The sequence below is a fragment of the Meleagris gallopavo genome, chromosome 4 (assembly GCF_905368555.1).
Source record: "Meleagris gallopavo chromosome 4, MGAL_WU_HG_1.1, whole genome shotgun sequence".
Taxonomy (NCBI): domain Eukaryota; kingdom Metazoa; phylum Chordata; class Aves; order Galliformes; family Phasianidae; genus Meleagris; species Meleagris gallopavo.
This window is the reverse complement of record NC_139407.1, coordinates 31624293-31651284: the sequence shown is the minus strand read 5'-3', so window position 1 is coordinate 31651284 and position 26992 is coordinate 31624293. Positions and strand designations below refer to the sequence as shown.

Here is a 26992-nt window from a genome sequence, read left to right as displayed (position 1 = left end):
TTACATGTAATAACACAGAAGATAATGCTGCAGTCATAGTGTTTATCTCAGTGTTCCTTTGTTCAAGGTCCTCTGGCGATACAAAGGTAAAAAACCAGAAGCTCTGGGCTCCAACACCAGGATTTATGACTGGATACCCCAAAATGACCTGCTCGGTGAGACTGATTCTATCTGGGATGAATTACACCCTTGGAAAAGCTATTTCCTTTATTTTTCTGCTAAAATGGCTTATTTGGGTGAAAGAACCCCTACACTTAATGGCTACAAATACTTTTGTACTTCAAGCAGCAGAGGTTAGCTCTTGAAGCCATAATTTCATAGTTTGTTTTTGACTTTATGGTGAGTGGGCTATACAAGAACCATGGAAGATACAGCCATACCCTAAAGGGAGTAGGGATCAATGGCTCAGGAAGGCAGCAATTTGAGCTTAGCTATACAGATGGATCTCTTAAGGAAAAGTCCTAGTCTTACAGAGCCCAGTGGCATCAGTCTGCAAGGACTAAGAACCACATGTCAGTAAGAAAGAAGGTGTGTGCTCTGGATTTCACCCTTGCAATTCATTTCCGAGGCACATTCCTCAAAATACATCAAGCATCTTGGTCAACAAGAAGGCTGCAGAAGAGGCTATTATAAACCTGAGCCAGTGTGAAAACTAGAACAGTATGACTGCAGAAGGGCTGAAGTAACTTTACGGTAGTCTGGAGGAATATACCAGTTCACATACTGCATTCAAACATGAATGTGGGGAAGTTAAGCTAAGTGTGCATGCTCTGGTTCAAATCCAGAAGTCAGGGTGCATTTACTCTACTAGGTGACAGCTCTGATACTCCTGTGAACGTGGCCTGCTGCTGCTACATGTGTCTCACCTTCCCTGTTGCAGGCCATCCCTTGACAAAGGCCTTCATTACTCATGGTGGGACCAATGGGATCTATGAAGCTATTTACCATGGAGTCCCAATGGTTGGGATTCCCATGTTTGCTGACCAGCATGACAACATTGCTCACATGAGGGCAAAAGGAGCTGCAGTGGAGCTGGATTTCAGCACACTGACAACACAGGATCTAGTTGATGCAGTGAATACAGTCATTAACAATTCTACGTAAGTTTTATTCTTCTATCAGAGTGATGTTATTTAAACTTTGGGCTGCTGATGTCAAACAGCTGGCTCTTCTGGGAAGTCGGAATATTGTGTAGCTGGCACTTGGGTCTTAAAGAAAAAAACAAACCTTTTCTAAAAATCAGCATCTTCTCAGAAAAGAGAGACCAGAAATTCTACTTTGTATTGCATTTTAAGATTCCTTTGAGAAAGATAGCTCCGGAGCAATCCTGAATCATCCTGAGATGATTCTCTGTTCACTGCTAGCATAAATTCTTTGGATACACTGCATGAGAATGCAAAGTTGTTTTATCTATTCTCTGTATGGAGCTGTCACAGTTCTCTTATCTGAACCTTCAGTTTCCTTAGGTTATTGTAGCAATATAGCTGAACAGATGTAATAAAGTTTATGTTGCTTTTTTACAGAGTAAAATGGAACTGGAATCATTTGGCATAATTTTTCTTTGCAAAATATTGACTTTCTCTATTAAAGTTTGTATCTCAAGTTCTGTGCAGATAGGAATAAACTGGGCTGATTTCAAATATTTTTATATAATGTTGATGAAAGTAAAAGCAAAACTTTCTACCTTCCTCAAGACAACAGCCAGGGGTGGAACAGGTTGTTTCAGAAATCAGTGACAAATCTCCTTTCTTTCTTTCTTTCTTCAGCTACAAGGAAAGTGCTTTAAAGTTATCCAAGATACATCATGACCAGCCAATTAAGCCTCTGGACAGAGCTGTCTTCTGGATTGAATTTGTCATGCGTCACAAAGGAGCAAAACATTTGAGACCAGCTGCTCACCATCTTACCTGGTACCAGTACCACTGCCTGGATGTTCTGGCATTCTTGTTCACCTGTGCAGCCATTGCTGGCTTCATTCTTGTCAAGTGCTGCATGTTTTGCTGTAGAAAATGTGGTAGGGTCACAAAAAAAAAGAAAGAATAGATATGTTGATTCCATCAGCAGTTTTTCTTCTCATACACTGTTTCAGTAAAGCATTTCTGCATATTCCTTGGTAAATACAATTATTAGGATATGCTTTAAATTACGCATATCATGAAGCACCTCATTCAACTGGGTTGTACTAAAAAAGCAGTTAGAGAGCTGCTTGCTAACCCAGCAAATTACTTTTGGCCTCTATAACATTGAATTATAGCTGTCTAATCCCTTGGGAAGCTGTTAGCTGATCACACAGTATTCCTAAAATAATTGCTGCTCTAACTTTTCAAACTTAGTTTGGTGATCTTTTTAAATTCAGCCCTTCTGTGTGTCATCCAGTGGTCCTGCAACTGGTTTTCTTAGCCTAGCTCTGTCCTCCCCCATAAAGTCACCTATGCTTGGTGATTCAAACCAGAACACCTCTCCTGCCTGTATACCTCTTTCCAGATTGAACAGGGAAGCTCTTAAAAAACACCCAACTGAAAGGCTAACATCATGAAAGACGAGGAGCTGCCAAAATCTGGTGAAGCTTGTATCATCTCTTTCTACAAATGCACTACTTAGTGGTATATGGGAGATCAGAGCTTATCTGAGTCCTGAAACCAGTAGAGAAACTGTTTCCTTTCCTCAGGGAACCATTCCTTTTTCCCATCCAGTATACTCGGATTCCTACTGCACACATTATCATTCCAATTACACCACCGTGTGTGAAAATAACCTATATGTAATGTGCTTGCATTAACCCCCAAATCCTCTGAGCCATAGTAACTGATAAATCCCAAAAAACCTTGAAGTGGAACTTACAAAGTAGTACGTCATACATGGGAACAACACAATAGTTACTTGTTTTGCCTGAAGTACTGGTGGGAAAATAATGCTGCCCATGGCTCAGACAGAGATGTTAAATGTTGCACTACTGAAACTATTTAAGGAGACCTTACTGATGAAAACTGATGCTAGTTCAGGCCTCCTGCTGAAGGTAAGGCTATTCAACTATTATGCCAGCATACTTAAAGAATCTGCCAGACAAACTGGTGTTTGTTGTATTCTGGATGTTGCAGATTTGTTTTCAAACAGACTAAGAAAACATTATCTTCGTTTACATAATAAAATTCCCCTCAATATATTAACTTTTTAATTGTTTCCTTTGTTAGCAGCTTCAGTTCCACTGAAATATCTTCATATGAAAACCTCCACAAAAGTGTAAGTGAATAGTTTCCAATCTAGAGTGATTAGAACAAGCTTACTAGTGTTTCACATGGTAACTAGGAATCCAGCATGGTCATGACAGGATGTGCAGAAACATGTTAACAGTGAACACTCAACAATTGGGTCCTAGAGCAGAAAGGTTTCACAAAACCTCTTCATAGAGCTGACTCTTGAAACTCAGCTTCACCATACTTCATCACTGAGTCCTCATCATACAGCTTTGAAAGTAGGAAACTGGTTGAGGATACTAGTTCCATTAACAATAAGGCCAGTAAGATTTCTAACATACATTTGGTACATTTGGTCAGACAGAGCTAACAAAGGATATAGGAAATACAGTGAAGGTACTTCAATTCACACAATCACAAGGGTTGGAAGGGACCTCAAGAGATTGAGTCCAACCCCCCTGCTAAAGCATGTTTCCTACTGTAAGTCACATAGGTACGCATCTAGATGTGTCTTGAATATCTTCATAGAAGGAGATTCTGCAACCTCTCTGGGCAACCTGTACAGGAAGCTGACAGAGCACTGGAAAAGTTCTTCTGCATGTTTGTATGGAATTCCCTACCTTCAAGTTTTAAGCCATTACTCCTTGTACTATCGCTACAAAACACTGAGAATAGCCTGACCTCATCAGTTTGCCTCTCCCCTCCCTTTAGATATTTATAAACATTAGTCAAATCCCCCTTCAGTTTTCCCCAGGCTGAGCAGATTACGCAGCCTTTCCTCATATGGGAGATGCTCCAGGCCCTTTGTTATCTTTGAGGCCTTCCGCCAAACTCCTACTTACTCAGAGCAATTTGGCTTATCAAGCACTGAATTAAGAGTCAAGCTTAGAAACAAAACAAAACAAACCAACCAAAAAAAAAAAAAAAAAACCCACACAACAAACCTGCAACAGCTATTATTTCAAACAGCTATTATTATATTGCTTCAAATGAAGCAATGAAATATCTCAGAGAATGTAGGTAGTCTGTGGTGCACATCTCAAACCAGCCACAATATGCACGCTCAATTTGATAGACCAATCTAATCCTACTGCACACCTCTCAGTTCATAGTTTTGAGGAAGTTTAACATGTTAAACTTCTTGAGGCATTTAAAGAAATTTTCTATAGGGAGGTCACACTTTTTGCTCATGTTTACTATACAACCATAGACTGAAATACACAAAGCCTAAAACACTGTCAGTTCCAAAAAAGCATCTGTTTCCACAATTGCGACACTGGCAAATCCTATGTTGCAGTTCGTTAATACAGCTAAAGCATACAGTGCTGCAGAGCTGGAGGACTACAAAGAATGTGCTGTAACTTGATTTAATTAAATCAGAAGACAAAAAATAAAGGTTATTAATAAAGTCCACAAAGGCAGTGCTACAAATGCAGGTTTTAAGAACTAGGAAACTGCTGCAGAAACTGAGAAATGTCCTCTACAACTATTATCTTTCTTCGCAGTTCTATACCGTTAGCATTTAGGTTGAAATAGTTTCTGTTGACAAGAAATAGCAAGTGATGCAGTAATCTATACAAGGAAGATACGGGAGAGGTACAATTGTGGTTGAGAACAGCCTGTTAATAGCATGGAGATCATTTTAAGTTAGAAGTGTTGGACCTTAACTTTGATTAGCTGCATGAGCTGTGTTAATCAACTACTTCACTGAGGAAACAGAAAAAGCAGTTACCTTTTTGTTTCATGTTTCTTGATCAATTTCACCCACTGCAATTACCTTTAAGCAATTTTCTCAATACTTTCCTAGAACAGACAGATTGTAGGAAAGCAGGCAAGCTTAGAAAAATCAAGAAACTCAGTCTGGAGCATCAATCATTTCAACAGTTACCAATTTATTTTTATATATAAAAAAAAAAAGAAATGGTAGCAATGTAGAATACAGCAATATTTCCTGTTCCACACACGCAGTTGTGAACATTCCAAGCAATGTGTACATTTTGCAAGGAGACCAGACAAGATAATTGACCAAAATGTTACTGAACACGGGAAGATTTTTTTTTTAAAAAAAGGTTAAAAATTAGGTATCAATATCGTTTTTTTAATATTGCTTTCATTACTGAAGACTGAAAAAACACTTGACTTTACAGACAGTTAAAAACAAGAAGAAAAGAAGAAAGCTGCTATGGCACCGCCAGTCAGTCAAAAATCATACTTAATATTTGCATACTTGATAGCAGCATTCTCCCACAGAACCATGTGAAACTACAGGAAGAAAACATCAAAGCAAAAAAAAAAAATATATATATATATATATATATGGCAGTTTTCCATCAGTATTCAAAAACCTAGAATGATGTTACTAAGTAGATGAACACTCACTGAGAATCAGTATGTACATTCTTGACTGTTTTCCATTCTGCTCCAATAGAATTGTCAAGTGTCAGCTTTGTGTATTTTATTTTTGGCCAAACTGAGTTTTTCCAGTTCACAGTTCACTGCATGCTTGGAATAAAGAGGGTCATTATAAATCCTTCTACACAACGAACTTTAAGTAGATAGCTGAAAATAAAATGTACTACTTGTAAACACACAAAAAAATACAAGCTCTTTTTGTTTCAAGTGAGCACTGGTTCTAAACAGATTATCTTCGGTATCTACCTCTTTCTCCTCTGTCTCTGTCCCGGTCACAAATCCTCTCTCTCTCCCTTTCCCTATCACGGCCTCTGTCACGTTCTCTGTCTCTTCTATTATCTCTAGGCCGGTCCCGTTCCCGCTCTCGATCCCTCTCTCGAGGCCTGCTTCTCCGACCGCTGACAACTGCTTGTGTGCGGCGAAGAAAGTCGTCTACCCTCATGTCATAGTCGTGCTGCGATGAAAGGACAGCTGTTTATTTTCTTTGCCAGATGAAAATTCCCTCCCCGTCCTTATCCACAGGACTGGCTGTAAGTCTTGGGAAAGCCCAATATAAAAGTAATAATTAAAAACAAAACAACCACCAAAAAAATCAACTGAAAACATGCATCCATCAGTACAAGTTTCTTCTCTCATCTTCAGGGCAGCACCATACGTCTTGTTTCTAGTGTGCATGGAGTAAGATGAGGTTCAAATGTCAGATACCAGCAAGAGACCTGAAAGCTACACAGCTTTTGAAGACAGCTGAAAATTTTTCAACAATCTACTCTAGTTTTTGATGGGCCTTTAAGAGTTATAGAACTCTCCATTAACAGAAAAGTTTCTTGGTATTATAGATAATTATAGAAGGCCACATCCTTATTCAAACTGAGCTTCAACAAGGAGTTCACAACTTGACAAGTGTATGCCAATTTTAAGCAGAAAGGTCAGTTTAAGACCACATTCTAGTAATGTTTCACTTCTACATGACCTGGAAGAAAATCTTTTCAACAATACTGAAAATAACTCATAGTTTGACTAGATATCTTTCAATGGAAAACTGTATTTTTAAGACCTGTATTGTCCAAGTCAACACGTTTCAGGTTAGGCTACCTACATCTGTACCCCAAATTCCTCCCATTTCTAACCTAGCCTGCAGACTTGCCTTCCCTTATCTTTTTGGACACTTACTACTCGTTTGTCTCTATATCTTGCTTCATGTGGTACAGGATGATGTCCTGAGTATGGAGGGTGAGCTTGAGGTGGAGGTGCATGGTGCTGATAATAAGGATGGTGTGGTGGCTGCTCCATACCTGGATACGGTGGCTACAAGAAAGTTAAAGGCAGTCTGTTTAATGTTCCAAAACAAAGGTATGTACATAAAATGTAGCGCAGGGAGTACACAGCAGAGGTTACTTTCATTCAGGTGGAAATACAAACACCCAAATACACAATTACTAGGCTGCGATCAGATATAACAGGTTATTTCTCATGAAGCACGCATGCTTTATTATTGCTCTACCATTGATTTTTCAGAAGTTCAGGGAACATCCTGCCCAGATCCAAAACATAACCTCTTTCCATATCTACCTTAAGATGATACCGTAACTAAACTTTTGTTACTTAATTCTGATAACTATATATAGGGTTAGGGTTTATATATAGTTATATATACCCTATATATATATCCATAAATTTTTTGTCCAAACTAGTAAATCATTCTCAAGATTCTTTTCAGTGCCATGGCTACACATACATACTGTTTTACATGAATAAGCTTACTCCGCAAGGCAAACTATTCAACAAATACTAGTTGATTATATTATTATTAATATTTAAAACAAGGCATCTGTTTGCTGTTCTACTCCACTTCTTGAAATGATCAAGCCATTTCTTTCAGATGTTACTGAAGTATCTTGGCTTGCATTCCTGTTCACAGAAGAAATAGTGGAAGTGCATGCAGCATACTTAATGGAGAGGGAAAAATGACAGGAAAATCTGGAGGTTTAGCTCTGCTTGATGAACCACTCCCAGTCTAACAACTTTGTTCATTTCTTTCAGTTATAAGAAGTCAGAGTTGTGTCTCAGCTGAGCAAAAATGAGAGGTATCTCCACATCCCGCAAATCCTTTTGCTTCCACAATATACACAAGAGCCAGAAAACTTGTTACAGCTACCCAAAATCATGACCCTTGCTCTAGGTCATAACAAAGTAACCTGTTACAATGACTTTTTCCTCACTGAATTTAAGTACTGAAGTTGAATTTAAGTACTTAAGTAATTAACTTCAATGGACATAACTGCAAGTACATGTATTCACATATATGCTCACCTGGACAGGGAAAGAAATGCATTTCAATGAAGGATGCTATACAGCATGTCTTATTTTCATCATGCTGTTCAGTAGGCTCAGCTATTTTTCCACATGCTTCACTGCCCTAACCAAAAGCAAGCCACTGTGTAACACCCCAGTATGCCATGATCCTATGCAGGAAGTCCAGTTCTGAAACACCTACTGTCTGAAAGAAAGCCCATTACTACAAATCTTGAGTTGAATACAATTTTGTCGCATCCTCTTGTGTGGGCTAAAAGTAAGGGCCTGTTGTCTCCTCTGAGTTTAGAGCTCCTTGCAGGTTCAAGATTAGTCATTTTCACTGCTGTACTACTAACTAGAATGACAGACTATTACTGAGAGTAAAGTAAAAATACAAATAGCTGATATAAATTACAGCAGTTACAGCAGAGGTACGTTTTAGGAAAAGGGAAGGGTTGAGCACAGATCGGATGCACTAGGCTTCTATAGCAGGGTACAGAAAAGCCATGCTTTGCAGAAAAAGCCAGAAGTTGAATAAGACACAAACCATTCCTTGCCATGGTGGCGGTGGTCCCATGTTGTGGAATTCCCTCACATAATCATTGTAGGACTAAAATGAAAGACAGGGATATTAATATTTGTGACAGGAGTTCTTCAGAAGTGCTGAAAGCTGAATATAGGAAGTTCCCCCGAAATCAGCATGCACAAACTTACCCCATTTAAAAACACATCTCGTCGAACTCCTGAAAATCGTCTGTTGGGAATAAAAATTTGCAGAACTAAATTCACGTTATCCATTCAGACAAGTTACCAGGACATAAAAAGAATAGCATGAACACACCTTACCTGTCTACTTCAGGATACCTGGGATCCTTTATATACCCTGTTCAAACATCAAGCAGTATTAATTTACCATTTCATAGCAATAATCTTTAAATACATACTAATTAGAATCTATTCTCCAGCTATCAAATTCTAACAGGTATTATAGGCTAACACCCATTGTATTCAGTTCCAACATAATTATAGAAAACTTACAATTTCTCATAGACAATACAAAGTAACATAATATAGTAGCAAAAATTGTATTACATATATAATATATACACACTCATAGGAACTTGCACACAGTACAACTACGTAAAGGAATACCTATGCAAACAAAGACTTAGAATTTTATTCAAATAAATTGGGAATGCCCACAAGCTTGAGGAGTACTGTCCCCAAACAGTCACCACATGGTCATATAGCTACTTAACAACTATGCACTCAGTAGAATCCTACTATTCCCAGCAATTCTTAAGACCAATTTCCTAATAGGTCTTGAACAAACAGTTATACAGAAAATTAAAAACAAACAAGGTAAAACCACCTGGAAAAGCCTCACAGGGTAAAGAACTGTTACAGTTTAGAATGTAAACTTTTTACAGCTAAAATAGTGCAAAACACCAGGCATGCTTATATTGCTAATGAAATGATGCCTTTGAGTTTCATTAGATTTTACATTTTTGTTCTGAGATCTAAATAATAGTCTTGAAAAGCCAGGAAGCAACTTTTTTTTTTTTTTTTTTTTTTTTTTTTTTTTTTTTTTTACAAACAACACTAAACTTGCCGTCAAACTGGACAGATAAAAGCAGATTCTTTAGAAAGATTTAGATATCTACTACTGAAATAGCAGGATATATATTCCCAATAACAGTGAAGCAAGATTATACAATTACAACTGACCATTTTTTAATATTGCTTTCTGAAAAATAAAAATCTGCAATATTACCATTGCATAATTATATTATTGTTCTACTACCATTGCAAACACTTGTCTGGAAAGTAACAAAATTGTTTTCCCACATTCATGATTAAACCCTCTCGTAAAAGGCAGTAAAAGTTTATTTTCCCTTCCTCATGTCAAGCTTGTAAAAAAAAAAAAAAATTATATCTGAAAATACAATTGAACATGCAACCTAAATAAATCTGCTACTCAGGCAACCTCAGCTCACTTTTTCAGTTGGAAATTTCTGATAAACATTTTAATTTGACTATTACTGCACTGATAAATAGCTTAACTAATTCTAGTGATGGATAGGCATTTCAACTAACCATACTTAAAAGTTTAAGGGAATCATGCGTAAAAATTTACACAATTGTGAGATTCTTAAAAGGGCACAGTACAGAACAACTTATTTCTCACTCAAACCAGTAAAGTTAGTGCCACAGGAATTCTGCAAAAGGCGGGTTAAACCCAAAAGCAACACTTAGAACAAATCCTTTGTTTTGTTTTTGTTTTTTTTTTTTTATTTTTATTTTTTTTTTTATCCCAGCTACATTAGAAGGTCACTTTTAGAATTTATAAGAATGCACTAGGAAACACTCATGAACTGGCGCACAGAAATCTTCACAGTAAGATATTAACCTGGTCTTTGGTGAAACTCAGGGGGATAGTCAATTCTTGGTTTCTTCCTGCTGTTATGAATATCATAATCTTCTGGTCGACGCCTACACAAATTAGATATCAGAGATTAAACAAGGTTGTTTGGAGCATTCAGAACAGCAGAATACCTCAAAGGAATATCTTGAGCTGCCCAGAACCTCTGTTTAACCATTCTGAATTCCATCTGATTCAAAACATTCCACAGCTTTAAGTATGAACTCAAGTAATCAAGAACAGCAATCAAATTAAATACCCCTTCCTATTTCACTTTCTGGCTACAGGTGCTTCAGTAGTTAGGAAAGGAACTCTACCCACTGGTACTTTTGTAACAAACAAAAGGTAACAATTTCATCTGAAAACAGAACTTAGACTCATGGTTGAACATACTTTCCGCTCTACATTCTGAACTAGTCTGTTGGACAACAGAATTTACATTTCTAAGTCTAGTTAAAATAAATGGTAAAGTATATAATTATAGTCAAAAGGCACAAATATTACCGTATTTGCCAGCTATGGGGTGAAAAGGCTTATTTTTGTACATTTTAAATAAAACTGTACATTATTTGTGAAATGGCTTCTTTCACTGTAGCTTGTTTAGCTAGGCAGGCCAATAATATTTCTAACTACTTCTGATCTAAGCAATTTACCAGTAATGCATCAGTGCCATTAGAACAGGAAGCTCAAGAACACTTAAGCTCCCTAGTTAAAATAATTAAGGCTCTCTTCTACACAAGCCACCTTTTCTGTTACCTGAGAATCTCATACTCAGGGAAGAAGCTTGTTTATGAAACAGTTAAACAGAAGCCAAGAACTGGCTGCTAATGCTGCTTTGTCAAGGACCATAAACACTAATGCGAGACTCCAATGCTAACACAGAAGCATTTCTAAACACAAATCAGCTATGCACCCCTCTCTCCCCTCCCCCAATGAGCAACAGAATCACTTATGACAAAGAAAAGAAATTGATATTTTCTTGTAATGCTTAATTATTGTGCAACTTGCTCGCTGGGTAACAAGCTTTCTTTTTATGAAGAGCCATTTTTCCTCCCCCTTCCCCATTTCAGTTTTTAATGCCCACTATACCCAGCTACTAAGCTCTTTAAAATGAAAGCAGATCCTGTCCTACGAGCAAAAAGCCCAAAAACCAGAACAGTTGCATCCACAGTAAAACAGATCAAGAAAAACAAAAGCTGGTGAAAGAATAAACATACCGCTTTCTTGTAGTTTTGAGAGTGCATTTACGACCGGTATAAAATATGATAGAAACAGTTCATATAGTAGTCCAACTACTGACTTTTAGCTGTAAGCCACATACATAAATGGAGGCCCTGGCAGGCATGAGAAGGTGTGGTGCTGTTATATGTATAGTTTGCAGTCCATTGCAAAACCTTCACTTGTATATACTTTATTGCACTGGAAACCTCTTAGCTTAACTTCACAAGCCATCTTGGTGTTCAGTCCTTTAAAGCCAAAAATAAGGGGACGCTGCCAGGTTTCCTCCTACCTACTCGTTACAGTGTCCTTTTTTTTTTTTTTTTTTTTTTTTTTTTTTAAGATCAAGAAAATGGGGACTCTTGTTGGGTATCTGTACCTACCAGAGGATGTTTCCACAAAGAGGAAACTTAACCAAAGGTTTCAGCCCAAATCATACATCAGTCTGTATGCAAAGTGGCTACACAGGGAAAAGGTGTTTGGCAGAAGGGCTAATATCAGTTCTTTGCAAAGACTTCTCCAATTCTGTAACAAGTTACACCCCCTTTTATCCTGGAAAATGATGTTAAGTTCATATAGCAGTGATCAATAACCATGTCGATCCTCTAAAAATACTTTAAGTCCACAGGTACTGCCAGCATCTGGAAAGGTTGTATATACAGACACAGCAACAGCCTGTTGGTTTGTTGCCGGGTCTCCAAGGGCCACTCGATCCCTTTTGGAAAGAACCTATTGTTTTCAGAAGCTCAGCAAGATGTGTGAATTCAGTGGTTACATGTTAGAGAATATCTGGCAATGGGGTTAACACAGCACGGTGACACAATTTGAAACAGTCCCAATAATGCTCCTCCTCTTGAATATCAAAATAAATTAAATATTTTATCCTCAAAATGAGGCGGCATCTTCTGAAAAATTATCAGTGATCCTTATAAAAGTCCCATATTTGATAAGGCTTATCCAGAGACATACCTGAAAGAAAAGGCTTTTACAAGATATTAACACATTTTTGGCATATAAATATATCCTTCTCTCCATCTAGCCTCCTCATAATAAAGCCAGGCTTACCTACAGCTAGTGTTACACATTGCATTATCTCAATAAATTATCTAGTCTAAACTAGATGGCACTTTAAGAGCTTTTTTTTTTTCTGCAAAAGCAAAGATCCCCTTTTTCCTCTTGAATAATGACAGACCGGGAAATCATGTGAAATCCTCAATGAAGCCACAAACTTGTCCATGCAGCTTGATTTGAGGATTTTCTCTCTTCTTTATCGCAGGGAAAGCTTTGACGAATCACATTCCTCCATCACGTTATTCTGATACATGTGCCTATTATCAGTCCAAAGAACGTTTCTAACCTTCCCACGTCCCGAACGGGGTCTCGACGAGATGGTCGTCCTCTTGATCGGGGCTGTGAGTGCATTCTTCTCTTGTGCCTCATTTTATGAATGAGTTGATACAAGTCAATACTTTCATCAGGAGGGAACAGAAGACAAAGCTGGGTTCCACATTCCGGCTCAATTTCCTACAATTAGTTAGAAGTTCAGTAGTGGTTTATAAACCGAGATTAGAAACTCTCCTCAATTACATTAACAATACATATTTAAAACAAAAATCCCCTAAAAACAAAACAAACTTAGATCTCAGCATCACCAGAGACAAAGCAACATTCACTTACATTACCTTCCACTCTTTAAGAACTACTTAAAATTTTTATAAAATAGTCCAACTCTCAGGGCAACCATATCTTCCCATTAGGCATCCAGGCCACATCACTGTTTTACTACAATATCAGAGGACTGTATTTCACCATAAAGAAAATGATCACCTATTACAGACAGAAAAGCAACACATGTAGGAGAAAAATCCATCCTTGCTTCACATAAAAATCCACAGCCTGATAAAATTGACTACTACCACTCAAAAAAGAGTTAGTCAGTGATTGACAGATCCATGAAAGTACTAGATCAACACTTGGCAGCAGTCAGAAGAAGCAAATCACACGTCAGGATTATTAGGAAAGGAAAAGAGAACAAGAAAATCATTAAAAATCATTATACCACACTGAAAGTTCATGTTCCACCTACTCCTGGGGTGTAGCTCTGATCCCGTCATCTTTACAAAAATAAAAACAAAGGCAGGGATACAGGGACAGTAGAGCTGGAACAACTTCAGAGGATATGATGTGGATAACTGCACAAGTAGAACAATCCTTATACTGAATGACTGAACAGGTTGTGACTGTTCAGACTAAGAAAAAAAGAGAAATCTTTGGGGGTATGGAGGACAACAGCTACAAGAGTGAGTTGCTTGGAGGAGAGGGACAGAAAGTTGTTGACTACCTCTTCCGGTACAAAAACCTGGGGCTATTAAATGAAGATAGCAGGAAACAGCTGCAAAACAATTGAAGAAAGTGTTTTCTTCAGCCTGGTGACAAGCAGGCCTGGGGAGAGTCCTGGGAAGAGTCCTGGGAAGTATGCTGTAGATATAAAAATCTCACATGAGTTCTAAGGGTAAGAGTACACATCCTCAGAATAGAGATCCACTGGGGGTTACACAAAATGTAGACGGATAAATGACAACCACTTCAAGAAATAACCCAAGTTGAAAAGCTAGAAAAGCGAACATCAGACAGTGCTTGTCCAGTACTTAACAATATAGCAACATTATAAAAAATTAAAACTCACATCTAGACTGCAACTCTGTAGCAAAGTGCACAAAACATTAAACAAATATACATACTTTACCTTGATCATTTAAGAAAAACAACGTTAATGGAAATACTTTTTTTTTTTTTTTTTTTTTTAAAGATCCCACTAAATTTGAACAAGACAGAAGATACTATTTTACTTCTACTATCCAACAAAGTAAATGTGTCTATGAGAAAAAAAAACAACACATGAAGTATACATTTTTCCATTCAGTATGGGCGACTATGCAGCTTCCATCTTGCCTCTGGAAAGCAGAATTCATTATTTTAAATCAAGGTTGAGTTACTCAATTCCAGCAGCAACATGCCTGCACTCTATTATGTCTGACAAAACAAAAAGCCAACCCACTAACCATTTACTAGCATATGTTTTACTATGCTAGAGACTATGCCCTAAGATAAATAGGAGAAAGGAAAAACACAATGAAGAACACAGCTGGAAATATCAGAACTGGTTCTTAAAAAACTGATGCTATACAGGTTTACACACCATACAATCCATGACATATTACATTTCCATTTCAAAATATCAGTTCTGAAGCATCAAACACTGCTGATCACAACGAAGAACATCGGCACGCTTTGGTCTTCTTTTTCCTTCTTCCCTAACAGCATTAGAAATAAGATGAATGCCTTTGTCACAGTACTCTAACAACGAGTAAGTGATGTAAAGAGATTCCAAATCTTCTATACGTACAAACTAAGCAAGTACTAGAAGATGCAAGTTATTAAACAAAAAACAAACCAGAACAAAAAACAGCATTAACAAACCTGTCCATCACGTCCAATCTTGACCGGCTTATGTTCGTTCCAAGGATTGGTCAGATGAGCAGATTTAGTGAACGGCAATTCACGCCTAAATATGCAAGCGGTATTATTTACAGTTCTGCCCTCATATTTTTACTTTTAAATAATAACTTGTACAATATGACACAGCATACTGAATAATTCCGTTAACCTTTATAGTGGTAAGCCTCTGAATGAATGTATTAGTACCAGAAGAATTGAAGATTTCACATAGTATAGTCCATCCCATGACAGCCTATTGAATACTCAAATAAGTCCATTCCATTAAAGAAATGCTTGTCTTTCTAAAATATTGAGATTGTGCCATAATAAACAAGTACAATCTGAATATGCTGACCAGTCTGTATGAGACACAGTATCTTCATATAACAACATCACTGAAAATAAAGATGCCCCATCCCTAGAGGCATTCAAGGCCAGGCTGGATGTGGCTCTGGGCAGCCTGGTCTGGTGGTTGGCAACCCTGCACACAGCAGTGGGGTTGAAACCAGGTGATCACTGTGGTCCTTTTTAACCCAGGTCATACTGTGATTCTATGATCTTACTCTCAAGCTAAAATATTTGACATTAGAGTAGATAACTTCCCAAGGTTCCTTCCAACCTCAATTTTCCTATAATTACAAGTGAAAACTCCTCCACATTTATTCTTTCTGCCAGCACCAGAGCTCATGCAACCGTGCACTACAACTTATGGGACCGATACAGCTTGTTTTCTTCAGACTTGTAATTTTTTCAGTTATACCCAATTATAGGAATGAACATACTGCTCACACCCTACATATAAAGCAAGAGTCTCTACTTATTTTAGAACACTAGCATTTCCCTTCTTCAGCCAGATGATGTACATCAGATGAAGACAGGAAAAGCCATTCTGCAAGGATGGCTGTTTGCCAGAGCTGTCTATCAAGTGATCAGTTGCTTCTCATCAAGAACTTCAGAATATACTTCCCTAGTTCCAGGGTTAGAGTTCAGCAAAGGAAAACACTCGAGTGTTAAAAATCTCTAAGCTCATTAATGGACAACAAAAAATATTTGTACCATCAGGTACAGATCTGAGTACCACGCTCAATAATATAGGGCATGGGTACATGAAGGATGGAAAATAGATCTACTATTATCATAAATAAATGATATAACAACATCTATTTAATAAACAGAAGCATAAATCAACAATTATTTACCTACAAATCCAGTCAATTTTAAAGACACCTCCCAACATTTTTGCATTCATTCCTGCAGGCAACACCCAGTGTATAGGTGATCCTCCATGATGGGATTCTGAAGACAGTCTTGCAAATCCTAGGGATTTCACATCAATTGTAACAACAGAAAAGCTACCACACAAAATGTCACTTTCACTTACCTTACTAAAAGCTTATCTCCCTTACCTTGGAATTTGCCGCTCTCTCTTACAGAAAATATCAAAATGACACTCCTCGCTGATCTAAATGCAGCATTAAGTTTCTTTTCATTCACTGGAAGCGTTGACCATACTCCCTAAAACAAAACAATCCCCAACCCATCACTAGAAGAGTTAATACGTGGTTCCGCTGACAGAAGATTTCAAGTACATAGCTTAGGTGAAGAAAACGAGACCAAGCTAGTGTTCAGGGATAAAAAGATAATCAGAAGAGAACAGTATTCTAAACATCAGGTCTTTTGGAAAACACTTTTAGCCTGTCTCATGACAAAACTTTCAGAAAAAAAAGTTGCATTGTCTTTTCTGAACAATGTAGATGCATTGACCACTTATAAGATTTCATCTGTAATTACAACAGATTGATGATTACATCTGTCTTCAGGATTTTTAAGTTGTGTTTTAAGTAACTTTGGGAGTTCGTGTATTTTTTTTTTAAGAAAATATATATTAGGGGGAAAAAAACGCAGCATTTATGAAGAATGTTCCAAAAGTAATGCCTCCTATTTTATGATGTTGACCCACAACATCATAGGCGGATGATGGTGTTATGGCAGCAGAGACTGAACATTCCCACCAATAACCCATTACATTTTGTTGCTGTGCAACACACAGCACCAGAGGGACAGTCTGACAAAATTGTGTCCGACAAAGAAGAGTGTAGGAAGCTAAGGTTGGTTATAAATTCCTCCATGCACAAAAAAATGGTGCTCTTTGACATTCATCAACGTTTGCTGAACAGTGATGGAGACCAAACAGTGGCCATGAGCACACTGAGATGCTGGGTGATGCATTTCAGCAGGGGGAACAGCAGGTCACCTCTGCTGGCACAGATCTGGATGAGAACAGCATGCAGACTCCTTCCTGTTCATTGGTGGCAAAAGTGCAGAGCTAATGACTGTGACCATGTTGAAAAAACAAGATTTTTCAGCTGAGCACTTGCTCTATCAAATAGTACTATTGTGGTCTGAGGTAGTTTCCATGGAAATAAACAGGAGTTTTCTTACTCACTTTTAGTCAGATGCTCATTGTTTTAGGTTTGTTTGTGAAATCATACTGCGAGACAGAACAACTTCTTACATTGGCTACACAAAAGTCAACTTAAAAATGCTGTGAATCACACAACATTAAATACTTACGCATCCTTTCTGTTCAGCTTCTGTTCTGCCTTTACAGCAGCGGACACATACAGAGAGAACAGCAGGTAATGTCACACTGCCAAGATTTCACGGAGGAAACCCAGAGAAACAAGAAACCCTATGCTCCAATAAGGAACATGTGTACAATTCCATTCAATGAACTTCTGCCCTTAAGGAAGCAGCAGTCAGGGTGGCAGATCACCCATCCGAACTATTTCTACCAGCAGCTTCTCAACAATGCTGTGCCTAGACAACAGTCTATCTGCATACTAAAGATTCCAAAAGCTCAGCATCACCAGAGATCCCACGTTCTCATGGATTATCCTGTACCATGCATAAAACTCACCTGATCACAGAGAAAGATCTAACACAAAGTGAAAATTGCAAACTACCATAACACCGCAAATGGAAAGCTCCCTCAAAATTAACAGAACTAGGAGACCCACAGTGCTGGATTTATTCAAGAACCACTTGCCCTAAACTATATTCTGTTAACAGTTACTACAGTAACTTTTTTTTTTTTTTAAATAAAAATAGCTTTTCAAAAAAAGACAAAATCATTTTCCAGAACACTTGAAACAAATTCAATGTACTGATTACAAGGACTATTCTAAATTCTTTTCAGTAACTAGAACTTAATGTCTTGCATAGAAAAATGACAACATTGTATATATCCACTGTATTTCAAAACTGGTCACCTTAAAGTGATCAGATTTAACAGAAGAATATTGTAGATTCACTCAGAACATACCTTACGGCTAAAGTACCTTAGAGAGGCACCGAGCAAAGGAGACTAGCTTTCAAAACTTTCTTGAACCAGCTATCCACTGGTTACTGTTCCCTCAACATTTTCAGAGTTAGATTAAACTCCAGTCTTCATTCACTCATGGCTCAGGGTCCCTTTTTAATTTTATCAAGAACAGTGACAGACGGCCTAGAAACTTCTCTGGGATACAGTGGAAGCAGAGTTGCTAACCCTAAAGAATCAAGGAGCATTAGCTTTCATCATCACCTCTACCAAGATCTGAGTAATGAAAAAAAGCATGCACATATCAGTATGCTCTTTTACAGTAAGCTGTGTCTGAATATAAAAGTGATCAGTTTCAAGAAAAATTAACATACCTTAGCTTTAGCAAGTGAAACGTTTTCATGGTTATTACTCTTGATGAGAAAAAATCTTGCATCTTGGAGAATGTATTTAAGTTTACTTGTTTGGTCTGAAAAAAAAAAAAAAGGTGTAAAGTAAGTTCAACTGTAAAAATTCAGTTTTCAAAAATGTTGCTGTAAGTGTAGGTAGTTATTTGCCTCCTTCGAAATAGACTGTATCCCACCCAGTTCCTACCTATGTATCAAAACAGTCAACCACCCAACTTCAAATTTGAAATCTAAGCTGTATAGTACAAAATGCCAAGGGAAATCAAACTAAAACTTAAGATATTCAAATAAAGAAAAAACTAAAATTAGCAGGATTCAGTGATGTTCCGATATATAGGACTTATTTCCTTCCTTGAGACTCCCTGAATGAATATCAGGAAACACGTGTATCAACATTAATCCTCCAACAGATATTACTGATACAGTCCTCTTTTTACATGGAAGCACTTTTTTGCTTTGATGCTTCTGTGAGGAGGAAAAAGGCTGGAATTTTTGCATTACATTCTCAACGCATGCAAAATTAGCTCAAGATTTACTCACTATGCTCACCGTTACAGGCTCAAAATGCTTTATATCGGAACATTACTATTTACACGTAATTTAATGAACAGAGACAATGGCTTGCTGTGGGGCATGCATTAAAAATTCAAATTTAAATGATACCTTTTTGGACAGCACGAACGGAAGATGATAATTTCTCATGCTTCTTTTCTGAACCTGTGTTTAGCCAAAGTACATTTTGTTCAGATTGAGCCTTAATAGAGATAATATACAATTTCTACAGCCTTGTCACATACAATTTTCATTCATGACAAATTATGCTTTCTGGCGCGCACCCACACACACAAAAAGATACTGTTCCATGTGCACGAGTGTTTATTTGTTTTAATTGTTTGGTTGGTTTTGGGTTGTTTGGTTTGGGTTTGTTTTTTAAAATGGTATTTGAACAGTTTCCTACTCAGAAAACTAGTCACTGAATCATCATCTTCCAAGTTTAAAAAAAAGTGAAAATTCCACTTAAGCAACAGAATAGCATTAAAGTAACAAGAAAGCCCACATCCCCCCCCACCTCCCCGAAAGGTACCCACACACAACATGCCAGAAGTCAATATTAAATTATACAAAGCTACATACCCCATAAATCTCTACAGCCAGTTACATTTATTTCAGACTACTCATTACAACTTGATGCAAGTCAGGACAACAAACAATAAAAGGAAAGAATACCTGCATAGGATTCGGACGCAGAACTTCCACTTCTATCAAAAACAATTGGAGAGATACCTCTAGCTCTTTTCCTTTCCTTCTTTTTCTCATCTAAAAAAAAAAAAAAAAAAAAAGATACCAAATAATAGCAACATTTTAATGATTACGCAACAGGTAAAATTTAGATGCAAAGTACTGAAATAGGCAAATATTTTTAACTGTGAAGTTAGCACTTAGCTTACACATTAAAATCGTAGTTGTTGCATCCAAAGCAGCATTTGCTTCTTTTGCCCATGCAAAAGCTTTTAATTCACAAAAAAGACAAATGCCACAAACCTAGAAATTCCATGCAAAGTTGAAAGACAGAATTAATCTCCTAGGTGTTCTAGTAAGGATGGTTTAGTTCTTCTCTTCAGCCTTCAGCAAAATTCACAGAGCACAAACTCTGACAGTGACATGGGCTTGCTTGCTCAAAGCTTAACAAAACGTCAAGAAGTATGAAAACAAAACACTGTAGCACACAGTTATTTGCACTCTAGAAAAAGGTTATACTACAGAACAACTATTACATATTTACTTGTCTTTAGGTTACACTCTTCTGTTTGATAATTCCAAATAACAAAGCTGAATCAAAACACAGATGTTAAGCAGGAAGACTGCCTATGAAGACTTTAGATCAGGAAGCTAAACAAGAGGAAACTCAACAATACAGTAAGCTTCTTTAAGAAAAATTTAAACTGTGCTGAAGTTTCTCCAGTCTACAGCAATTACAGTACAGATAATCTTTCTTAAGGCTTACTTGATCCAAATCCTTTACGTCTGCATATATAAAAACAACTAAGGGGAAGAATGTTCAGAGAATACTCAGAAAGCAGGTTTGTGTGAACCTGAAATCCTTCAAACAATGCAGTATTTCCTATCTGTAACTCAGCACCAGCTACACTAAACAACTGAGAAGCATCCGTTTCTAGTTTTTGCTCAAAACTTCTCTTATTCTAAGGTTGTCTTAATAGCTAATATTTTCAACTTACATTCAAACCTGCTGTATAGAAGGCAGACGTTGCTCAACTACCTAACATCATATCTTCTCTGGTGAAGACTGTGCTTTGACTGCACCAGCTTACCAGGTCACCCATCTACATGAATATATAATAGCTTATCTCCAGTAAGACAAATTGCATGGGAAATTAAGCCATGAGGAAAATATTAACTAAGAAACAATTAACTATGAAAAACACTAACATCTCAAAGCACTGAACAGCAAGGTCCAAGCAATCAAGAATATGAATTTTCAGCATGGAAATCCTGTTATCTGCAAGTACAAGTATAATGAGAAATCACTTCCCAGTAGGATTCTTCTTTCCCTACAATATTTCAATATTAAGATCTTATTGACTCTTGTTGCTAAAGATTAGTTTACACACATTCATTAAACCGTATCCTACGGTTAGCTAAACTCTCAATGGCAAAGTATTTCAGATCAGGATGTTAAATGTGACCTACCTGATTCATCTGAACCAGAAGCAGATCTGACTGACCCATCTGTGAAAGAGGCAGATTCAGAATCGGAATCGCTGGCTTCACTTCGCGTGTCGTAGTCATTTCCTTCCTTCTGATCTCTCTCATCCTGTTCATACTCTTCTTCATCCTCTTCCCCATCTTCTTCCACCTCTTCATCCTCCTCCCCTTCATCATCATCATCTTCTTCCATTCCTTCCTCCTCGTTTTCTGTATTGCCTTGTTCAGAAGAGCCACTGCTACCAGTCTCATGGTCTGAACAATATTCCTCAGAGTTAACCTCTTCTTTAGAAGAATGACTGGATCTGCTTGGTCTTCTATCCACATCATGTCTCATTCTCTGATGTTTAAAGAAAAAGCGAATCAGTGGTCACATAACATTGTTAGGATGCACACACAGTCCTAAGAGAACGTGCCTTATAAAAGTCTCAGTCGCTTTACTTATAAGGCAGCAAGAACATTTAATACCTCTGAACCATCTGGTGTGGAAGACTTTGCCCTTCTGTCAATATCCCTCTTCCTCAGAGGAGTCTTTTCTGGTTGTCCTTTATAAGGATCCCTGGAACTGCTTGACACGCGTGTTTTTCGATCACCATCTGGGCGTCTGTTTCTATCAGACCTCTGGTACTCCTCATTCTTGTATTCTGATACTGGCTTTCCTTTTGTAGTCACTATTCTCTTGTTATTGCTAACTGATGAACTAGGAGGCTTTGGCATCATCTGCCTCGATGAATGCACAGAAGGTTTTTGTCTCTTGCTTTCAACGTTTTCCAACCTGTCACTTTTTCTTTTTGATCCTTAAATAAGAAGAGATTTCAAGATCAAAGTTATTTTGTACAGCAAACCTGAACTTCTACAGAGACTCCTGCTTTCTCTACTTTTGGTAAATGCCTTGTTGCACTCAGCTGTAAGTTTAGTAACAACATTTAGAAAGGCTTGTTCGGAACAGCTGATGCTGTAAAACTTGCTTTACACTTTAAAAGAGCAACTAATCCCTTAGGCTTTGGTAGGTATTTTCTAAACATCATACATAGGAACATTAAGCAAATGCTTATGATATTGGCCTAAAGCATATTAACAACTGAGCTAGAATAAGACTTGTGGACCCCCTTGCTCCATTTCACTTCATTAAAGCAAATAGTACAGACTTTTCTAACAGCGAATACACTCATGACAATGCAGACTCCAGAGTTACTTCTGAGGCAAAAGGTAACCAAGTTAAATGCTTGTTTGGAAGGTCAGGTGAAAGATTAGATCACCTCAGAAGACTTTTTGGACTCCTTAAACTCTTTGACTCAGGTTCTAAAACCTGTTACTCAAAGACTTAACTCTAGTAAGACAGAATTTTTTTTTTCTTTTTACATCCTTTACTTTTACGTGAGACATCCACTACAAAAGTAACCTACCCTTTTTCTCACTTTTATCTTGCTCACTGTCTGGATTATATAACTCATCATCTTGGTCAGGAGCATCAGTTAAAATGTCATCCAGAACATTTAGTTCACCATCTGAAAACAAAACAGTTAAGAACAATTATGAAGAGTCTGAAGACACAAAGTACAGTAAAACTACTATTTAGAAAACATTTCCTTTACAGATCTGCCACATCACAAAAATTAAAGTTCTCTCAATTCTGTTCTTTCCAAAATTTTGCTTAGATGCATGGATTGAGTAAAACCAATAGAAGAATTAAAGCATGCCACAGGATGCATTTCGGTCTCTGAATAAGGTCCAGCTTGGCTCCTCACACCACACTTTGCAGGAAAGCTGACCTATAAATGGAAGCTTAATAAATAAGCCTGTACAAAATTTGAAAAGTAAAACAAAAACAACAAAAAACATCAAGAGATTGGGATATAGTCTGAGTACTATTAGCAAAGTGGAGGGACCTGTCTACTCCGAATTCTGAAGATCTTGCACCTTAAATTATTCCCACTCTTCTGTACTAATATTTTTGTTCTCATTGCTGCGTTAGGAAGGGAATTTTGTGATATATCTCTAAGGAAGACGCCAAAAAAGGGCAAGATAATTTAACAGAAAGAGCGTAAGCTAGCTCGTCCCACTGAGGAAGTGGAGAGACAAATCTGCTGCAAAATTAATTCTGAGTTGTTCTAAAAAAGCTCTATAACTAATTCACTTTTATCAACAGGGGAAAAAAAAAAAAAAAAAGGAAAATCCATGCTAGAAGCAGTAAATGACCACACTTGTCATACAACTTTTAAAACTTGTCACTGCTTCCAGCTGTTTCACTTTGAGTGAAACCAGAGGGGATATGTGGTGATTCCGGTAAAAGGATTCATGGCATGGGAGACAACAAATCAATATTCTAATCACATTCGAAATAAGACTGGACTAAGCCTTAGCACATGAAAGGATAATAACAGAGAAAGTATTAACTTTGCAGTCTCATATTATTTCTCCTAATTTCCAAGATTTTGAGCTCTTTAACTCTTTTTTGACTCATTACTGTCAGTGATTTTATTTTCTACTTAAGAAAACAAAAGCAGATGGATGGCCAGGATTCTTGTGCAGGACTAAACTGGGATAAAGCAGTAAAGAAAGTCATTTCAAGTTGGACAACTTCTTTATACCAAAACCTTGAGCTGTAACACAAGTTTTACAGCTCGGTATTAGAAAAAGATAACCCACATCAAAAAGGAAATTGATTTTTATAAGCTCCTCTCTTCTATATACACCGGAATCACCATATGCTAGCTTCCCTCCTAGCACTTCTGTGGCAAGGGAACATAGAAGTGGCCACTGAACTGCACAACTGCTGTTGATGATGCAAAGAAAGTGGTGCACAGAGAAGGTTAAGTTTTTCAGCAGCAGCATGCAAAGGACATTCAAAGGTAATGCAAAGTTCCATCATAATTCTCTCAGGAGCAGACCCTTATGTTTGCAGATACTATACATCCACATACAATATTCTTGCTGTTAACAATCAGAAATTTAAGGGACAGGCTGATGGCTGTGCAACTGCTAAACAAGGTTTGCAATTTCCTGGATTGCATCATGTCCCCCCACAAAAGACTAGGCAAGTTCACAACATAAGATTTTATTACTGGAGACTAGTGAAAAATAGGTGTACTAGAATTAAACGTATCACCCATCGCAGATCACAAATACTGAAACTCAGATTCATTTCTGTTTCAGGGAGGCAATAGCAAACTTGCGTAAAAGATACTTAACCCAGCTACTGAAGTTGCATTCAAAAATGTTTAAAAATTTGCCTATCAGCTGCTTCCAGAACAAATGAAAAAATAATAAAAATTTAATGGAATAAGCAAGTCTGATGCAGACTCTCTGATAAATGCTTTCAGGATTTGGTAGGCCTGATTTATAGTCAGAACCCTAAAAAAGTACCCCACGGAGAGAAGGAAAGGTTTCCCCACCCTTTCTGTGATGCATATGACTCCTAAGAAATTTCCAGATGTATTTAGCAGCCTGCTGATGCAAAAAGGGCAGTCGACCACACAGCTCCTACGTGCCACCTACATCAGGTATACTGCCCAAATGCCTTTCATAACACGATTCCACTTGCTCCACTGTCACTGTCAGCGTTCAATCAGATCAGCTAAATTATCTCACAGAGATCAAGATAAGTATCAGGAAAAGCACAAAAAAAGAAACAGAAAAACAATAGAGGGACAGATTTCTTACAGTTCATCTCTGCTGAAGGGGGAAGGTCCACATGGGTCCATTTCACTACAGACACTCCCAACTGGGCTCTCCTGCAACTCATCTTATGTTGACTCCGGGATGTGTTGGATCCCTCCATGAACAAATTTAACTCACCTGAAACAGCAGGAAAGTAACCTGGGGAGAGTGTTTTTCCTCTGCTGGTCAAAAGAGTTAGATCTATTCAAGGAAGGGTCCAAACAAGAATCTGAATCGGCAAACAGAGGGGATAAGACCAGGCAATTTAAAACTGAAAGGGTCAGTGATGTTTATTTCCACTTTCCCTAAGCAGTGAAACAGCATTTCTCTCTTGAAAAGACTATAAAAACAATATCACATTTACAGCAGAAACAAATTCAGTTACAAACAAATGTGCATTAACATCTACTATTAAGTCAGAATCAGCCCTTTCAGAGGGTAGAAAACTGAAAAGCAAATTAAAACACAGAACAAAAAAGCTTCTTGTCTGTTACTCATGATTTTATCACTATCAGTGATTAAAAAAAATAAAGAAAGAAAAAACATCCTAACAACAACAACAAAAAAGGGCAAGCCTGGCTGGAAAACATGGTTATAGGAGTTGAAATTTAAAAAGTCAATAGAAAATACTTAAATTTCACTGCTTTACTACAATGACAGCTCAAGTCTGTTTCAAAACGGATCAATTAGATCTAACCTCCCTACTTTTACAATAATAAAGAATCAAACATCAGAAATACTTTTAAATGTCAGCTCTAACAAAATCTAGTAGGAATTTTAAACATGATCTGGTTTCACAGTAAACGTTAAACGTAGCAAACTTTCACTATTCTAAGATACGGCCAAAGACAATTGACAGCCTGCAAGAAGGTTTATGGGAAATGTATATTCCACAGAAATCCAAAATGATGCAAACCATCCCACACCACCAGTGATCCTTTTTCAGAAAACTGCTATAATCTGCGCTAGCCACCAGCCAGCAATCTCCTACATCTGAATTATGCTTTAATTTAAGGCCAATTTAGTGAGGAACGATGCATGTAACAGATAACATCTCAGGCACCGTGTAGATCACTTAAGCTTCCGCACAGGAAGTTTTAAATGTTCAGAATATACATTGCCCTGGAAAAAAACGCCGATTTCAAGTGTATTTACCCACAGGGCCTAGTAACCCTCAGCAGCTCCATAAAGCAATAAAACCATTGGAAAGCACCAAAGGAATGCAAAGAAAAGCACCTAATATCAGTTTCTGCTTGTTGAAATGACCATAGCCCTTGACAGAAAACCTCCCAGAAAAGAAATATGGCCGTGGTTCCCACTGTAACTGCAGCAAACCGGACGCCTCCACCTCGGAAGCGCCCACCCTAGTGAGCAAGGCTCAGCTCTCTGCCCTATGCCTCACTCCCTCCCCCCGCCCCCCAGTCACCTTGCCCCGGTTGGGCCCCATTACCTCCAGCGCCACGGTGCCCCCAGAAGCACCTGCCCGCCGGAGGAACCGCGCCGCATCCTCAAGCCGCCCCCAGCGAGAACCTCCTACTACCCCGCTCTTCTCACGGACGCTCCCAGGGCGAAGGCCCAACACCACCAACCGAGCAGGCCCCGCGAAGGGCGGAGGGCTCAGGAAGAGAACAAGCTCCCAAATCGCCCCCTGAACCCGGCGCCTAGCCGCCACCCACAGCCCCAGGTACCTTTCTCCTCCCGGCTGTCCGCCGCCATCCCGCTACTGCCGCTGCCGCGACGCGCTCAGCGCTTAAGATGGAGGCGCCTTCTCCCAGCGCGTAACAATTCCCACTCCCCAGCATGCACCGCTTTGTTTACGCACTGAGCGGCGGCCGCCGCAGGG

At 38.2% G+C, this 26992-nt stretch overlaps 2 protein-coding genes across 12 annotated transcripts in view; one reads left to right on the top strand and one right to left on the bottom strand.

The window, feature by feature from the left end:
- Nucleotides 1-9505, top strand: part of LOC100549312 (UDP-glucuronosyltransferase 2A2-like) — a 21109-nt gene extending 11604 nt beyond the window's left edge. For 4 of the 6 annotated variants that reach the window (XM_085222731.1, XM_085222730.1, XM_010709904.4 and 1 more), the window contains 3 exons: nucleotides 68-155; nucleotides 881-1100; nucleotides 1767-3167. In XM_085222731.1, coding sequence (XP_085078857.1) covers nucleotides 68-155; nucleotides 881-1100; nucleotides 1767-2043 — 585 coding nt within the window. In that variant the 3' untranslated portion in view covers nucleotides 2044-3167. Of the gene's footprint in view, nucleotides 1-67; nucleotides 156-880; nucleotides 1101-1766; nucleotides 3168-3191 lie in introns of those variants that run through there. The other 2 variants (XM_085222729.1, XM_085222728.1) reach the window with 2 other exon arrangements.
- YTHDC1 (YTH N6-methyladenosine RNA binding protein C1) lies at nucleotides 5067-26992 on the bottom strand. 6 transcript variants are annotated; one of them, XM_003205679.5, is made up of 18 exons: nucleotides 26838-26992; nucleotides 25153-25287; nucleotides 22896-22997; nucleotides 21958-22286; nucleotides 21475-21829; nucleotides 19993-20082; nucleotides 19429-19482; nucleotides 18733-18827; nucleotides 16443-16551; nucleotides 16236-16353; nucleotides 15019-15103; nucleotides 12896-13062; nucleotides 10309-10391; nucleotides 8745-8781; nucleotides 8613-8652; nucleotides 8446-8508; nucleotides 6777-6911; nucleotides 5067-6060 (listed from the first exon to the last, which is right to left on the bottom strand). In XM_003205679.5, the coding sequence occupies exons 1-18, from the start codon at nucleotides 26863-26865 to the stop codon at nucleotides 5836-5838; spliced, it is 2250 nt and encodes a 749-aa protein (XP_003205727.1). In that variant the 5' UTR covers nucleotides 26866-26992; the 3' UTR covers nucleotides 5067-5835. The 6 variants fall into 6 exon arrangements, with proteins under 6 accessions (XP_003205727.1, XP_010708204.1, XP_003205728.1 ...); XM_085222726.1 differs by having other exon boundaries at nucleotides 6020-6142; XM_085222725.1 differs by lacking the exon at nucleotides 5067-6060 and adding an exon at nucleotides 6168-6270.

What these genes read in the sequence shown, in the direction of transcription:
- YTHDC1 (XM_003205679.5), bottom strand. Translation starts at nt 26,865, where the DNA reads ATGGCGGCGGACAGCCGGGAGGAGAAAG. An exon ending in TTCTGGTTCAGATGAATCAG is followed by an intron (nt 20,083 to 21,474) that starts GTAGGTCACATT and finishes TTTTTTTTTTAG; the next exon opens with ATGAGAAAAAGAAGGAAAGG. An exon ending in AAAATTGACTGGATTTGTAG is followed by an intron (nt 15,104 to 16,235) that starts GTAAATAATTGT and finishes TTGCATATTTAG; the next exon opens with GCGTGAATTGCCGTTCACTA.